Source organism: Nesoenas mayeri, assembly GCF_963082525.1.
Source record: "Nesoenas mayeri genome assembly, chromosome: 2".
Lineage (NCBI taxonomy): Eukaryota > Metazoa > Chordata > Aves > Columbiformes > Columbidae > Nesoenas > Nesoenas mayeri.
Window position 1 is genome coordinate 15,186,566 of NC_137543.1, and position 16,704 is coordinate 15,203,269.

The 16,704-nt window shown below is 38.3% G+C and overlaps 1 protein-coding gene across 1 annotated transcript in view; it reads right to left on the reverse strand.

The window, feature by feature from the left end:
• Positions 1-14,970, reverse strand: part of COL14A1 (collagen type XIV alpha 1 chain) — a gene marked incomplete at both ends in the record, with an annotated part of 121,080 nt that extends 106,110 nt beyond the window's left edge. Inside the window, 4 exons of the mRNA XM_080339632.1 lie at positions 5,143-5,229; positions 8,433-8,576; positions 9,362-9,478; positions 14,883-14,970. Coding sequence (XP_080195758.1) covers positions 5,143-5,229; positions 8,433-8,576; positions 9,362-9,478; positions 14,883-14,970 — 436 coding nt within the window. The remainder of the gene's footprint in view (positions 1-5,142; positions 5,230-8,432; positions 8,577-9,361; positions 9,479-14,882) is intronic.
• Between the last annotated feature and the right edge of the window lie 1,734 nt (positions 14,971-16,704).

A 16,704-nucleotide genomic window follows, 5' to 3' on the forward strand; every position in this document is an offset into this window, starting at 1 on the left:
AAGAAGCATCCAAGGGATTTTAAAAGTTGCCATTCTCCCAGGATTTTTAACTAGGCCACACATCACTAGATTTTCATAGGAACCGGTATTAAAAAAAAAAAAAAAAAGGCAAAAAGCAACAAAAAAACACAACACAACACATATCTGCCCCTAAAGGACTTGCTCCAGGGATGAAATGCAATTTTTCATTTGGGAAAGTTGAAGTAACCAGCACATTCTGTACTGTGCAGTGAAGATCTCTGACCTCCCTAACAAATCATATTTACTAGACGACCCTATTACATGCACTTTATGATGAGAAAGTAACTGCTACACTGCATCAGACATAAATCAGAGTCTTTCCTGGCAGCTTATTTCTCATCCTTTTATATATTCTACAGTCTGTAGAAGGCTTATCCTGTGAAAACATGATCCAGAAGAGAAATCTGGTCCATACATGCTCTATGCTGTCCAAAATCATTTGCAGAAAGGAACTTCTGAACAGGACAGGTTGAAGACTGCTTTTCTCTCAATGCTTTTCTCTTGGGGAGTATTAACAGAGCATCTCCTAAGATTGGGTGTCTGTGTCCAGGTTTGGCATCAGGGAGGCTGCAGGGGTGGCCTTGTTGAGAAGAGGTCAGAAGGCATCCTGTGCCTGTGCACAACTGGTGGTGCCTCTGGGAAAACATATGTAAGAAATGGCAGAAAATGCCAAATAGAGAGAGGAGGAGGTGAGGGAAAAGTAGTAAGAAACAGTAAAGGGAACCTAAGGTCAGAGGAGGAGGTGCTCCATGGTGCAGCCTGTGAGAGACCCACACTGGAGGAGAAGAAAGGTGTGAGAAGAAAGGAATGGCAGAGAGAAAGCACCATGTCCTGCTTGTAATCCCTCAGCACCCCTCCTGCCCTGCTTGCTCCCTCCCTGAAGGGACGTGGACTGAGTATAACCTGCAGTGACAACAAGGGAGAAGGAAGAAGGTCAAATTGAGCCTGGGAAAGCAAGGAGGAAAGCTGTTCTTTTAATGTTTGTCATTCTTGTTTCCCACTACCCACATTTGCTATTTTTTTTTTTTTAGATTATTTTAATTGGCAATAAATTAAGTAAATTTTCCCCCGTTGACTCTGTTTGCCTGCCACAGTCATTGGTGAGCAGCCTCCCTGCCTTCCAGCTCAACCCATGAGCTTTTTCATTCCTGTTTTCTCCCCCATCCTGCTGGGGAGAGGAGTGGGCAGGCAGTTGGTGTGGGTTTGGCTGCTTGCCTAGGCTAAGCCCCCCACACTTCTCAACTAAGAAACCCAAAAATAAAGTTCACAAGATAAAATAAAATAGGCCCTCAGTGTTTTGTTGTTTTTATTGAAATAGGTGGCTAAAAACATTTCAGACACACAGAGAAAGGATATAGCTGCATATTTTCCCCAGGACATAGTCAAAACACTCTGATTCTCCACTCCCAAAAGGGATTTGATTAGAGAATCACTCGTAGAAGCTCTTTGAGAAACTGTAAAACATCTGAGAAGGTAGAGAATGTATTAACCCCTGTGACTGTACAGAAGGGAGCTTTGTACATGAGGAACTTGGACAGGTGCCAGGGTACAAGTACTCAAATATCAGTGCGTGCTGAAAGAAGACAAGTCTGTGAACTTTATCTCAGAGAGAAAGAGAAAAGGTTCCTGACATTATTAATATGAGCATGCAACAGCGATAAATCGCCAAGCTGAAAACTGGCAGGTTCTGAAAAATACTGAAAGAAGTCTCAACAGGACTTGAAAGTGGTTGTGCAGAAGAACTAGAGGAGGTTTCTGGAAATCAAACAAACTAAGCATTTGATGGATGAGTGCTAGACATAAAAACCTGAATTAATTTGGCACAATGACATTACTGAATATACACTGGAGGTTTGTTGGAGATAAGAGAATAGTACTTAGAGTAGGAAAAAAAGGAGTAAATCTTTTCAAACTACTTGAATGGGCAGGACACAATAGAAAGAAAAATTTAAATCTAGGTTACTGAAGCTGCTGGAAAAATTACAACCAAGCCACTGACAGAGCTTCATAAAGATGGAGCAAAACTCAAATATGACCTAATTTTGAGAAACAAGAAAAAGGTAGATTTGGGAGGTTAGGAGAAGACATCCACATCTCCCAGCATATATAGCCTCAGACAGCTGGTAATCAAATAGCAGACAGCACTGCAGAATCAGTCCTCCAAAGCACTGATGAAAACAAGAGTGAGAATCTTTGAAACATCTGGAATCATTAATACAGATATCCATTTCATATTTCTTACTGATGAGCTGGTTTCTATGAGTAGAATGGTTATGGTGAAATATGTGTCCCACTGAAACTGAAAGTGAAATTTCTGGGGTTTATTATGTGAACCTAAAGAAAATATATTAGCCAAGTATTTATAAATAATAAATTTATATGATTATGCCTTTCAGAAGAATTCAGCAGGATACATGTAGACCAGATCACAAGAGTTACCATAACGCTCAAGCTGGACCTCGCATTACTGACAAAGTCCACATGCTTTTTCACACGCTTTGACAAATGTATTACCACACTTCAATAGTTTTGTCCCAAAACATTGATTTTTGGATTATCTGTCCTACTAAATGTCAAATCTCTCCTAATACTCCCACTGGAGAATTTTGCCAGACAATTCTTCAAACACAGAATGACTGATGACCTTTGCCTTTCTAATGCTTGCAAGGACACTCTAGGTTCTTACCTGAAAACCCTTCAGTAAGAAGTGGGGTGGATGTTCACAGAAGGCACCTCCTTACATCAAAACTTGACTCTAAAGCTTGCAGAAATGGTGAAATAGGTTTTTGCTATTCTTTCAGTCAAGACAAGAGCAAAAGCCACAACCACTGGCAATACCAATCTGGACAGTGGTTGTCTCCAATTTGTTTTGTGGGCAAAGATTGCTCATTTTCAGATAAGATGTTATAATGATTTCTTTTGTAGTGTTAACTCCCAAGGTCTTACCAACTTGACCAAGGATATAACACAACCACAGAACATATCAGGGTTTCTATTAAATCCACCAAATTTAGCCATACACTAAATTGTTATGAATCCAATTAACGGCTGGTCTGAATTCATCTGGTCATAGCCAAATCATTTCCTGTCAAACATCTGCAGAAGATCAAGTTATTCTTCATGAGTTTGCCATAAAATTTTATGCTAATTTCTTTAATCTATTTCTTTCAAAGACTTTTCCTGATATTATTTTTGATCCAATTTCAATTTGAGGTGGAATGGTCTTTATATATTAAACTAGGAAAGTTTTGATACCATTACTCTCTGTGTGTCAATTCTGAATTCACTTCTATCCCAGCTATGCATTTTTTGCTGATGCTGTTATTTCTGCACAATGTTTTCGCTTGGACTCTCACCCTACTCCCACTGAAGTCATTCAGTTGGAATCTCCATCACTTTGAATAATCATTATTACTGCACAAAGGGAAAAAATATGCAATAGCTAGACAGTAGGAAAAAGGTCTATTACTCTACATTAAAATATAACTGGGCTGGGAATAGGGCTAAAAAGTAAAAAACTTATTAAAATTAGAAGAGTGTTTTTTCTTTTTGGTAAGTTTAGACAAAATCTAAAAAAATTCTTGATCAGCTATCTTTGAAACCCTTATTCTCTAATAAAACATGCTACAGTAAGTGTAAGACCACAGCTTTCCACAAGTTCTAGATGGAAGTTTATTTTACTCTGATACAAGATGCCCTAATGCAACTGAAAAAGTTTAGATGAGTAAGAAGTCATGCGAGGAGGAGGAAAGCAATTGGACTAAAGACTTTGCAAGTAAACAAGAATTCTAAAAAAGGAGAGACTGCAGATCCCCTCTCCTCTCGCCAACTGTATGTTTGCCCCTACTCCATGAAAAAGCATAAAACCTCTCCCACAGTCTGGCAGACACTTTCCTCTGTCTGCATTTAATCAAGATTTTCCTATTACAGGTCCAGTTTTCCCTCCTTTAACTGTTATCACTTGTCCTTCATTAAGAAAACAAATCACATTTTCCTTCTTAAGGTCTCTCATTTCTTCCAGCTCAGTCTTCCTCTAGGCATGAGGGAAAGATCACCTATCCACCATCCCATCACGCACTAGCGGGTACAATTGGATTCTCTAAGTATTGTAAATACTAGCTAACATTTTCCTCAACACATCCAATGCAATGAATTCAAGGGTGCTTCAGCTTGAAAAATGCTGTATGGAAACAAACTTACATAGCGTTAATAAAAGCAACATGACATAAGTATGTATGGTAAGAATAAAAACCCACTGAAGTCAGAAAAATTTGCATGGGCTTCAAGGAGCTTTGGGTGAGGTCTTTGATACTTTTATTAGTAGGAGACAGAGCTAAAAGGGACGGGAGAAATGAAATTTATTCACAGACTATTTAAGGTCATATCAAGCTATTCTCGTCTGTGCTTGTTCTGTACATTGTAAATAAGCACTGAATGGAATAATTACTCTTGGGGTTACTTCATAAAGATGTTATTTGAATTTTAGAACAACAGGAAATAGAGTTATATATTAAGCTTGAAATAGATTTTGCCATCCATACTAGACAAGCTTCTCATTACTAGTAACCACATTTCACCAGAAGACTGGCTCCTTGCATCTGGACAAAATGAAGTCCTTTCTGCTCAAAATATTTCAAATGTTTTCATATATACGACCTATATTAGAACAGAGCTATCAACTTATTATTTGACTAATTATACAATAATACCAATTAGACCCTAGGTGGGAATTAATACTGCAAGTCCGTCTTGCAGCCAAGATGATACGAATGATTATGTATCTACACATGTGCACGATGCCTTCACTACTCAAAGTGCACTCAGTGGGAAAGTACAAGTAATATGATTTCTTAATGCAGATTCAAAGACTTGCTTTTATGCTATTCATGGTGGTATTTAGTGCTTACTGTATAAAGTGATAAAGCAGAACACAGAACTAAAAGCAATACCTCTGTTATAGCAACTCCTGAAAACACTGATTTTTCTCTTCTGTTTAACTTAACCCTGGGAACTAGATTTAATATACTGACTTAAAGAAACCCTATATATACAATGGCCAAGTTAAATAAAAAGCTGATTATTTTCAGAATGTCACATAAGTCACATGTGTTATGATCTGACCTTCTGGAGCTGGTTTGCTTGCATTTGTTTTTTCTGGATCCTTCACCTTGGATTTACTTGTTTCTTTTCTTCTCTCTATGTCTTTAACTGAAAAATAAGAAGGGAAAAAAAAACCCAATCAAACTAGGAACAGTGCAGTCAGAAGCACATAATTTTCTTCTTCCAGATAAAGAAGTTGAACACAACATCTTGCAATATGCTTAGGTAACAAGTGATCGTTACTGCATTTTCCCTCCCTCCCTTTGGGTTTATTCTTTTTATGAATCTTTCCCCATCCTATCATCATTAAAGTTCTCAAAAGTGACTCTCCTCGCACTGGAGAGTCCAAATACATTGACATCAGCACCTAAGCCCACGCTGACAAAATCCAGTACGGGAAATATAGTCCAGAAAATTGGCAAAGCTCGCTGAGGAACGTCCAGTGCTGCAGAGCTCCACTCCAAGTCATTCAACGCAAAAGCACATAAGCCAGCTCTTACGTTATCCTCTAACAAATCAGCTTAGATCCCTTGCCCAAATCTGTGTTTAGGGCATTAAATACTCCCATGCGAGCAAAGTGGCTCCAAAGCTCAGACTTCAACAGTTTCCTGTCCCACAAGGAGGTGGGATACCTCCCTTATTACATCTCAAAACAATTGTAACAGCCAAGCAGAACCGAGCTTGATTAGCAGCTCCTAATATTACATTAGTAGCTAGTATCACTGCTCATAATCTGAAAGTTTCTGGCAAAATCATCACTCAAGTCATGTATTAGGGTAAGGTGAAAAAAACATCCTTTCAGAATTTCCATAGATTGCTAATCGGTGTCAACACCCCAGCTGTCTACAGTGTCAGGAAGGGCTTAAAAGAATGGAAAACAGGATAACTTTCACAGAAAATAAAATTTTGCTCTAACTAAAATCTTTAGTTTATGCAGAGCTGTATTGATCAACATTCACCCAAGCAATCACTGAATCTTAGCCAGGATCAGAGTCTCTCAGTGCTACATCATTCAAAAAAACACTGTGAGAGGGTAAAAGACTATTTGCCTCTTGAAACATACGATATAAAATATACAGTACACGTATTTGGTTTTACAGAAGTGGAACCAGTGTCAAATGCTAATTTACTCAATAGTATAAGGGAATATCTGAAACAGCCAAGAGTGCTTTACGTTCCAATTGAAAATATAATCACCAGATGATCCTAAGGTCTTAGGAAGGCAATAAGCCATTGTCAAACATCTGATTGTGACCGTTTCAGTGTGATAACCCTCTGCAGAACCTACAGCTCACACTCTCCACATGAAGAGGGAGGAAAACTGGTGAAAATTAACTGAAGTTTTGACTCCTCTCCTTACTAACATAGCATGTGTACCTGTACTTCGCCTCTAGTGAATGGTTGTGAAACTGAATCAGAAGCAAATTCAGGTCCCCAAGCATGCTGAGGAGTCAGCTGTTACCCAGTTAAATCTTGGTTATTAGCTGGGTTACAGATAAAGCCATGAGGACAACAGGTCTAACTCAGATATCTGGGTTTAATCCTTATTTAAACAAGGCTAATTAAAATAAGAGGTGAAATTACCAGAAAAATACTAGTCAAAAAGGACACCATTGCTTGGTCTCCTGAGAAGGGGCTAAGAGCAAACTAAGGAGCTGCTTGAAGGCCTCCTCTGACACTAGTGCCCTTGAGCACTAAGACCCCAGAGAAACGGTACAAAGTCTGAAAACGTTCATAGAAGACAAGTTGGTCACATCCTGACAGAGATTTCTGGATTTGGAAAAGCCATTTGTAACTGTCAAAATTCTAACCACATAGAAAGAGCAGAAAGGAAGACAGCAGCTTTACTCACATATTTACACAGACAAAAAAACTTATCTAGTGCACGTTTTTACAGCTGCATTTTCAAAGGAAAAAAATTCCCAGTGATCTTTAATGACATACTATGTACAACAACCTACAAGCAGCATTAGAATAAGAAAGTATACCTGGCTATATAAAGAGGAATACTCTTAACAATAAAATTTTATTTTAGGCTTAAGAATTCTTTGTACATCAGTTACAGCTCAGCAGTATTAAAAACATACTTCCAATGCACTAAACCAGAGGATATTCTCAAAGCTTGGTATGTGTTTGACCTTTTTTTCATCTTGAGAATTAGTGACCACTTGTTAGAGAAGAGGAAAAAAAGCATGGAATACAAGATAGAAAAAAAAAAAGGATTTATATACTTGCTGTATCTGGTTTTACCCATGTAAGGTATCATATGAAACTCTAGCCTCATTAAGTACTACATGTTCTATTGCATATACTCTTTCTTGTTGCAGGTGAAAACATAACCCCTCTATTCTTGAATCAAGTGGCCAGCTCTACTTTTCCTGGAGGAAAGAAGTACTTTAAAAAACAGCTGCATCCAATGTTATAGAAGTTGGTGTAGCATGAAAGAGCAGCTCATAGAAAGCTGAAGTAATCTGTGGTTTTGTGGGTTTCCTAACCAAGACAGAAAAAGTAGTAACCACACAGCCGTGGTGATGAAAAGCTAGAAAGACTTGATACACACCAGATCAAGTAGTCAGCATGTTTTATCTTGTGCTGGTTCTAGGAGAAAGGTGGTTTAGCAATGACAGGGAGAAATTTTCAACATCAAGGGAACTCAGTCAGCTTTCAACTGTACTCCCAGATTGTCACACTTTTGTCTTTGCCAACCCAATCTCCACTGATAATATTCAACAGAACTGTTTAAGATGTGGATCAAGACAAATCAGTGAAGATATATATATATATCACTATGAGGTAGACATAAAAAGTATGTGTAGGTCAGATAAAAGAGTCATAAGTATAACTTGTAAACCTACTTCACAGCTGAAGTGAGTAAGAATTTGGTCTTTCATAGTGTCATTGAACTAGCAACTAGTTGCCAGCTGGCATGACTGTAAGAATGTTTTAATAAAAAGCTGGACAAAGGGAAGGAAATTTTTAAGTATCAGAATATAGCACTTTTCTTCTTGATTTCACTCACTGAAGATTCTCTTCCACAAAATACTGGCTAATTTCATAACAGAATGAGGAAGAAAGGGATTCCAAACCCATGGAAACAAAGACAGCCCAAATATTCCACGCAAGAACAACTGGATCAGTTCAGGCCTCCAGCTGTATATGTACCAGTTAAAAGCTGTGGCTCTGTTCAGCCTTCCACCACAGAAAATAACTCCTTTTTCCATTGTCCCCCTTTGTGTGAGGCTTTGTTACGTTTCATAAGTTACATTAAATATCTGATAAATTCTGCACATCAAGCATAAAAAGACACATACTTCTGAACTGGCCTTGTGCTGGCTTACTCTCCTTGTCTTCACTGAACGCAATGATCTGAAGGGCATAGTTTTGATCTGGAATAAGACCTTGAATAATTGCTTTGGTTGCAGTGTTTTGAAGAATTAATTGATTGGTTTTTCCACCTGTAAGAGAACAGAAGAAACCCACAAATATGTAATTTTGTTTGCATTTCTTACAGAATGGTAAATATAATGGCTTAAAACCATCTCAAGGTCTACAGTGACCTAAGTGTTCCCACTTTTGGGACTATACATACAGCCAGGCCAGAGGGCAACCTGACCAAGTCGTCTTAGATAGAAACACTTAAATCAATTCATCAGCCTTTGTATCTGTGCCTCGCAGAACAGCCACAGTGCTCAGCAAAACTTAATTTAGCTGTGTGTTAAAAGTGTATCTACATCTAAATTTAAACATATACAGAAGTAGTACCTCTACACAGGTAGCCTGATACAGCCACTTGTTTTTTTCTTAAGTTTGATCTAAAATGTTTTTGGTCTTTCCTGGGGAGCTCACAATGGGAGAATGCCCAGTGAGATCCACCTCAAAGCTTTGACTGAAATAGGGTTCCTGTGCTCTCCTTTGAACGCTTCCTAGACTTCCTTACGCCCCAACTGGAAGAAAGGAACGCAGAGACGGATGATCAGTGACAATTCCCAAGGACTGCATAAGCTTAACCGCATCCACTCACTTCTTCTATCTTAAGCATTCAATTCTCATATTCTCTGCCTACAGCCACCCTCCAGTGAGATTGACTTCTTTCATCTATTGACCAGCCAATAGTCTATTATCCACATTATCCACACAGTTCCTTAGTCCTGAAGGATGATATTGGCGTAAGAAAAAACTCCTCAGCCTTACAACGACAGCCCTTTCATTTTAAAAGAGAACATACAGACTTTTGTTTTACCTGAACTTGGAGTGACAAGCAGCTTATAACCAGTGAATTGCCCTTTGGGGGCTTTCCAAGAGATCTGTACGCTGTCAGGACTGACTACATTGTATCTGAGCCTTGTCGGTGGGGACACTGCAAGTAGGCAAAGAAAACAACATTTTAAATTCAAATAAAAAGCAACCACCAATTTCAAACAAACATAAAAATTAACACAGATAATAAGACAACACGAAGTTTTAATGATAAAGGATGCAAGTTATTCAAAATGTCACATACATCAGTTTATTAGTTTGTAAAACAATATCCCCAGGTGCACTACTTCCCTCAGACATACCTTTTATCTCTTTATAAAAACAAACTAACAACCTAACAGCAGAGGACAGAAAGATAAACAGTGTTAGATGTTAAGACTCTAGTTTAGCAGGCAAAGCTGGTAACAAAAATGCTCTTTGTTAATATATGGGAATTAAAATTGCTCTCCTTACTCACACTGACAATATGCATTACTTAGCCTCATCTACCTCGCATTACTGTGGGCATTTCTCCACATTTAAGGTCACTCAGGGCCAAATTTTCAAAGCCTTGTGAAGACACCGTAACCAAGAAGAAAGATAAGCATGCACAAGGCAGAGGAAACTTCAGCTGCTTAATTTGCAAACCTGGCCTAAGTAGCAAACACACTTGCCAAGCAGCGAGCGCTGCTTCAGTCTAAAAGACTAGCAGGCATGCACAGGCCAGCTGAGATTTAGGCAGGGGCAATCTGGAGATAGTAAGCAAATCTGTCTTCTATTTATATTGTGCCATCACCTAGGTTTCAAATAGAAGCAGCACGTGAAATGAATAAAAGCATGAAATTATTGAGAAAGAGGTGATAGTGAAGCAACACACAGAAAAACAAATGGAAAATCCACCCTACGTTGTTACTGCAATATCAGCAATATTGTGATGATGTACATGAATTATTTGCATCTCTCTGCTCAGGCAAGCTCCACTGATGTTGGACAACACTCTACACAGCATTTCTGCTCTGCTCCAGGGAGCCACATCCCTTCTTCACCGCAAATAACTGAAGCAGAGCTGTTAGGTGCGCAGCCTGGGGGATCCAAGGCTGTCAATACAAGGAAAACTTTGATATATTTGAATAGGGTTTGGCCCACAGAGAACTAACAAATGTAGAGGGAAAGGCAGCCAAGGAAGCTATCCAGGGGTTGAGCAACAGAAAGGGCTAGAAAAGCTTAGCAAACTCTTCCATCAACCTTACTCCTCCCCTTCCCACTACCTCCACAGCCCCCCCGAACTTCTTCCTTTATTCCAAACCCTGATGCCTCTGCCACTACCACCCTTAAGGTTTCTGTTGATAAGTCCAAGAAATAAGGAAAATCTGAAGCGGAGAAATTAAAATTTATTTACCCCAGGCCCCAAAAGAGCTCCTAATTGACTACACTCATGCCCATAGTTTGTTGGTCCACTCAATATACTAAGCCAATATTTCCCATGATATTTCTGAGATTTAAGGATTACAGCATATGGAGCATGAGTCAAGGGGCAGAGTGTTCTAGCCAAGTCTCTGGCCTCTCCATTTGACCTGTTACAGTCAGTGCAGCTCTGGCACCAGCAGCAGCCAAAGACCTGTCCTGAACTGATTACTTTTTCTTACATGCTCCTTTTTCCAGGAGTTTGAGGGGGAAAAAGAAGGAGGAGGAAAGAGGCAGGCTGCAGGTTTTTGAGATTTGGGATTGTGTTTCTAAATGCCATCTAACATTAAAAAGCATTTTGGGTCTTACAAGTAAAAATCTGTAGGTTTAATACAACCAACACCAATTCCACGCACTCAAAATTGTTCTGGTTCGCAGCGCTGGGCTTCCACCCAAACAGAGCATTTCCCCAATCTTGTCAGAGCTCATCTTCAGACTGCCTTTCACCTCCCCAAAGTTGAGAGAAAGAGAGGCTGCAAGCAAGAGTATGTACAGGAATCACTGCAAATAGAAAATCAGTTCTTTGAAAATTTGGCCCTCATACAGTAAAATGTTTTGCTGGGCAGGTTTCTGCAAGAACATTCAGCATGCTATAATTGTAAGAAAATGACAAAAACTATGGCAAAAAGTTTGAAAGCCAAGCAGACCACAGTTATGGATTACAGCTTTTAATTCATTTTCAAGATTCATTCTGTCTTTGAGCTGTTCATAAATTACAATAAATTGGGGCTGGATGAACCAAGAGTGACAAATCATAGCTAGAAGTCTGCAAAATATGCAATTCCTTTAATTATTTATTTCACCTAAGGAATAGCGAATAAGCTTCTGCACAATGACAGTATGCAAGTGTAAAAATACTGTATATTTTATGAGGATCGAGTGGTAAATTTTTATGGGGAATAAGAGAGCAAAGTAACACCAAGGATTGATTAAAAAAATGTCTTAGAATTTCAGAGTTGACAGTCTCTGCTGTGTTTGTCCTTCCCCTGTCATTCCATTCTGTTCTACATTCAACTTAGAAAGCACCTTCTAACAAAGAAGCTTTGTTCTGGCCTAATTGCTATTAGCCATCACCAAACCAGGTAAATTTTGAGACCCTCTAACAAACAATCACAGATCTTACAAGCAAAGGAGGACACAATCACCAAAAGTTTTTCTGTTTACTACAGAGTTACAATATGAAAGACTAGAAAAGTGTGCCAGAATAGTCTTTACAGAACTAGTCAATTTTCACTGAGCAATTTTTGTATGGAAGGTGGCAGTGCAGGGGAATGGACAATTCCACACAGTAGTTAACCATAAGGAAGAAAAGAATTGTTCACCAGACAGATACTCAACTGTGTCTTAGTTGTGCAAAGACTAACGTTCTGGCTTAGAAAAGTACATATAGCTAAGGAAGTTAAAAATCTAACACTTGAACAGACAACAAAATATTGATGGGAATTACTATACATTCACCAACCTGAAGAGGATATCTTTATTTCTTTGGACCTTTATTTTCTGTGGAACAAAATCTCACTTCTTGCAGAAAGGGAAAAGAATTAATCCAAGCTGAGTCAGTTAACTGATAAAAATCAGTAGCTAGAGCTTGTTAAGTGGTTTCACAGGAATGCAAAAGTGAATGGCCGTCAGCAACATTAGAGCAGTCACCCAAAAGAAAACTACAGACAAGTTCAAGGCTCTGGTTTATGCCATCAGATGAATTAGTACTCCTAATTCATGACTCTTGTGGAAAACTAGGCAATGAGTGTTTTGAACTACTCAGTATCTTAATGGAAAGGAAATATACCATAAACTGCATGTGTGCAGCTCTAAGACATCCAGTGCTCCAAGACTGGATACTAACTAAACTTTGTGGCTTCCAATTTACTTTTGTTATAAGAATTGAACAAGTTAATATGCCCCACAATTAAAATAGCAACACATGTAAATTATTGCTATACAAATAATAGTTTCCATTTTAAAACAAGAAAAATTCTTAAAGCAAGTTACTTTATGAATAAATGGAAAATTCTAAAGTATTTTTCTTGCCTAGTGCTATTTTTTATGTACTATATAAGAACATAAGTAAACAATAGCTGGATTTTTTGTTACTATAGATTAAGTGAAATTATTATGAATGAGGAAGAAACAGCAGTGATGAAAGAATAATAGTGCCATTCAGTTTTTAGTCAAGAACAATCTGGTTTATAGGCCATTCAGGCAACAAATGAGATAACACCACATAGCTCAACAAGGATAACTCCACAGTTGAAGAAATAAGTTGTAGCTTCAGGCATGTTGACTTCAGTCTCTCAAACACGTTCTCCTTTCCAAGAAGTCACATTACACACCTTTACCTGAGCATCTTTGCCAAAGGAAGGAAACACAAGTTGCAACTAATACCAGCACTTCCTACACCTACACCTTGGCAGAGTGTACAATTTCTTAAAACAGACGAACACACTGTTAGTGCTGCATTAAATTGTCAATAGTTAGCCAGCTGCAAGAAGAGTTTACTGTAAGGGGTGCCAACCTTGAGAAAGAAAGGATTTGAGAAGCATCTTATTACTTTAAGTGTAGCAAGAGATATTTTTCTCCTGTGAACACGGAATAGAGATTTCATATCACTTCATTCAATAACATAGTCATTTGGGGCCAAGGCAATAGTCCACTCAGCTTAGTACCACACTGCTGACAGCATTCAGCAGCTGATGCTTGCTGAAAGAGTACAACAAGGGAAGTATTGTTCTTCATTTAGCAACTACACCAACACTAGCTTCTGCTGGTGCGATGGAAAAAACTTTCACTGACCTTCATTCATTAATAGTTTGACAATTAAAAAATGAAACAAACAAAAAACCAAACCCATAGTTGAGGGAAGAGTATTGTTTCCAAGCTAAAGGAATTTTGCAAAACATTCTGGAGATGGATCTCAATCCCCAATCCCATTTTGCAAATCTTAACCATATGTATCAGTACTGAAATACACAGAGAGAAGACTAACCATATGCTTCGCTTTATCGGCTCATTAAGTCACAAACATTCTGGACCTCATTTCTGACCAGAGCTGACGTGTTGAACATTGGGAACACGTATTTCTTCATTCACCTCACATCGCCCACATTAAATATTACTGCTTACATGTGTCCCTAAGTTCTGGGAGAGGCTTGTAAAACACCCGCAGATTCCCAAACATCCGGGATGGGATGAGACGGGATGGGATGCTTTCCCAGCACCTGAGTGCCACGCAGATGGGACAGCGCTGCTACTTGCATTTACCAGACCTTGGAGAGCCTTGGGTTGCTGCTAGTCTCTGAATGTGCTCATGAATAATGCATCATACAAGACACTTCAGAAGAGCCCCAGGATCAAATTCTGCTCCCAGTTATGCCCATGCAGTCATATATCAAAGGGATTACATAAATATAAAGTTGAAAGAAATGTCTTTCTTTAGAAATCATAAATGTTCATTGGCATTCTTCCTCTCTTCTTCCCTAAGCAACATAATATGTTTTCTCTAGAAGTCAAACCACTATCAATACAATCCAACAAGTATTTAAGCCTAAGAATCTCAGCAGTATCTTTTAATATGCACAAAGGAGATACAAAAATAAAACCTGTAGAAGTAATCTGTGACATTTAACAGTCCTGTGCAATACTGTATGATGTAAGTGTTACAATAGCTACTGTTCCAACAAGGAAAAAAAATACACATTCCATATGAGCTTAGTATTATAGTTGGTCCTTCAAACTTACTTGATTACATAGAAGACAGTTACAGCAATTTCTGATCAGTACTTTCATGTAAATAAGTGTAAAAATGTTCTATATGACTCATTTTGAGACACCTGAATTTGCAAAAAGATGTATGCTATTTGAGATACAAAGATTTGAGTTCAAAGTGCACACATGAACACATAATTCTACTCCTCCCCTGAGATCACCTGCAAAACTCCTGTTTCATTTCAGTAGTAGCAGATCCACATCCTACTAAGAGGGAAGTAACACTTGCATTGGAATAAGAAAGTTTATTTCTGCACATCAGAGTGAAAAGCTCTGTCTTCTTATTTATGGCTTACCTTGGCCCTGGGCATCACTGATGAAGAAAGCCGTGACAGCTAAAAAAGCCAAGAGGAAACAGCTCTTTATCTCATACCGACAAAGCATCTTCTTCCTCTCAATATACACAGTATCAGCAGGTCTGAAAACACATAGAACAAAAAGGATTATTAAACCTGCAAAGATGAGGCAACCACTTAAATGAAAATGTGGGCAGAATCTGGATTCTGTTAAAAAAATTAGGCATTTGTCAAAGAAATCAGTGGAGCCAAGATTTCATCCTGACAGCAGTTTAATAATCAAAGCATATTTTACCTGAAAGGGACAAAACCAATCATTTGGGCTACTCAAGAGTTCTGAAAATTTGTTTAGAGAAAAATCGATATTCTTTGCTAAGCATACATTAGTACTGGAAATAGTTTGCTATGTGTAACAAGGTAAAACGGGTACAATCCAGTGTCACAAGCACCCTATCTATCAGTGGTAGAGAACTCTGAAGCTCTCAATAACAAAGACTTCAAGTGTTATCTACTTTACATATAGAAAGCATGCAAAATGGGATGTTAAATTATGTATTTCAGGATTCTGTAATAAATAAAATAAACAACAAACAAACAGCACACAAGATGAGAACTGCCCTGCAAGCCTAACATAAAATAGCGTATGTGTGTACTCAATAACCCCAGTGAAATAATCATTCATCAGTTCAACTGACCAATTTCACACATCAGTTGTCAAAAAAGGCAGAACTTCGTTTTGAGGAAACACGAGTCCTCTTCTCACTGTTCTCTACACCTTACTAAATTTTTCTTTCCCTACCATTCAGCTTATTCTGTTCTGTTTTACTCCCTGGTCCTTACAGTGACTAAAGCAGACGCAGCTCAGAAGGTGTACAGGGTATCAGCTCAGTAAGCACTAACTCTATTTGCAGGTAATACCATGGTCAAAAATATTTAGTCTACATTAATCAGTTAGGAACATCAACACTTCAGAGTGCAGCACTATATGAACACTCAAGGTAGCCCTAGGTGAACTAGTTGGGTAAAAGGAAGCAATTCTGATGCCAATGCACAAGTTCCAGAAGGGATAATTTATCTGCCCATAGAAGCTAGGTTAAAACAGTACACATTTCACTATCTGAACTTGGCCTCTACCACTTTCCAGTAGTATTATTCAACACATATAAAAACACCCCAAAATACATCAACATGTTCATAACACTGTGCTTATAAACGCTTATCACTCAACTACACTGCACTAGTTTTAGTCAATTTTCTGGGCAAAGAAGAATAATTTTTGCTGCCCCCTCCTGTTAATATTTTATGGGAGAATTAAATTAAGATAATTGACAGTAGATTTCTTGTTGTCAACAGAGAGTCAACATTCAAAGGTTTCTTTTGGTAAATTTTGGTTTATGTGTTTCTGTGTTGCAGGTCTCTCCCATTTACTTTCTGTGTCATTTCTACTAATATTCCCAATATACCATAATTGAATTTGCCTTCCATGTTTTCTTTGTCTTCCGAGGATTGCACAAAGAAAGTGGTTCAACCACTGTCCAACAGAAAAAGCAGACTGAAGCACCTCAACCACTATTAAACACATAACAGGTTAGACCTACATCTCCTCTCTTCAAGTATTTACAATTTGCCATAGTTATCCCAGGATTCGGTAGGTCTACTGTTGCAAATCCTAGTCATGAATGCTTGATATGTCGCCAAGAAACATAATGTATAGGAGGCTTAATCATTGTGAATTCCATCTCCACAAAAGGTTACTTAAGTTTTAGCCAATTTATCAACAAATTTCACACTACTTAAATATATATGTGGGTTTTTTTTCAAT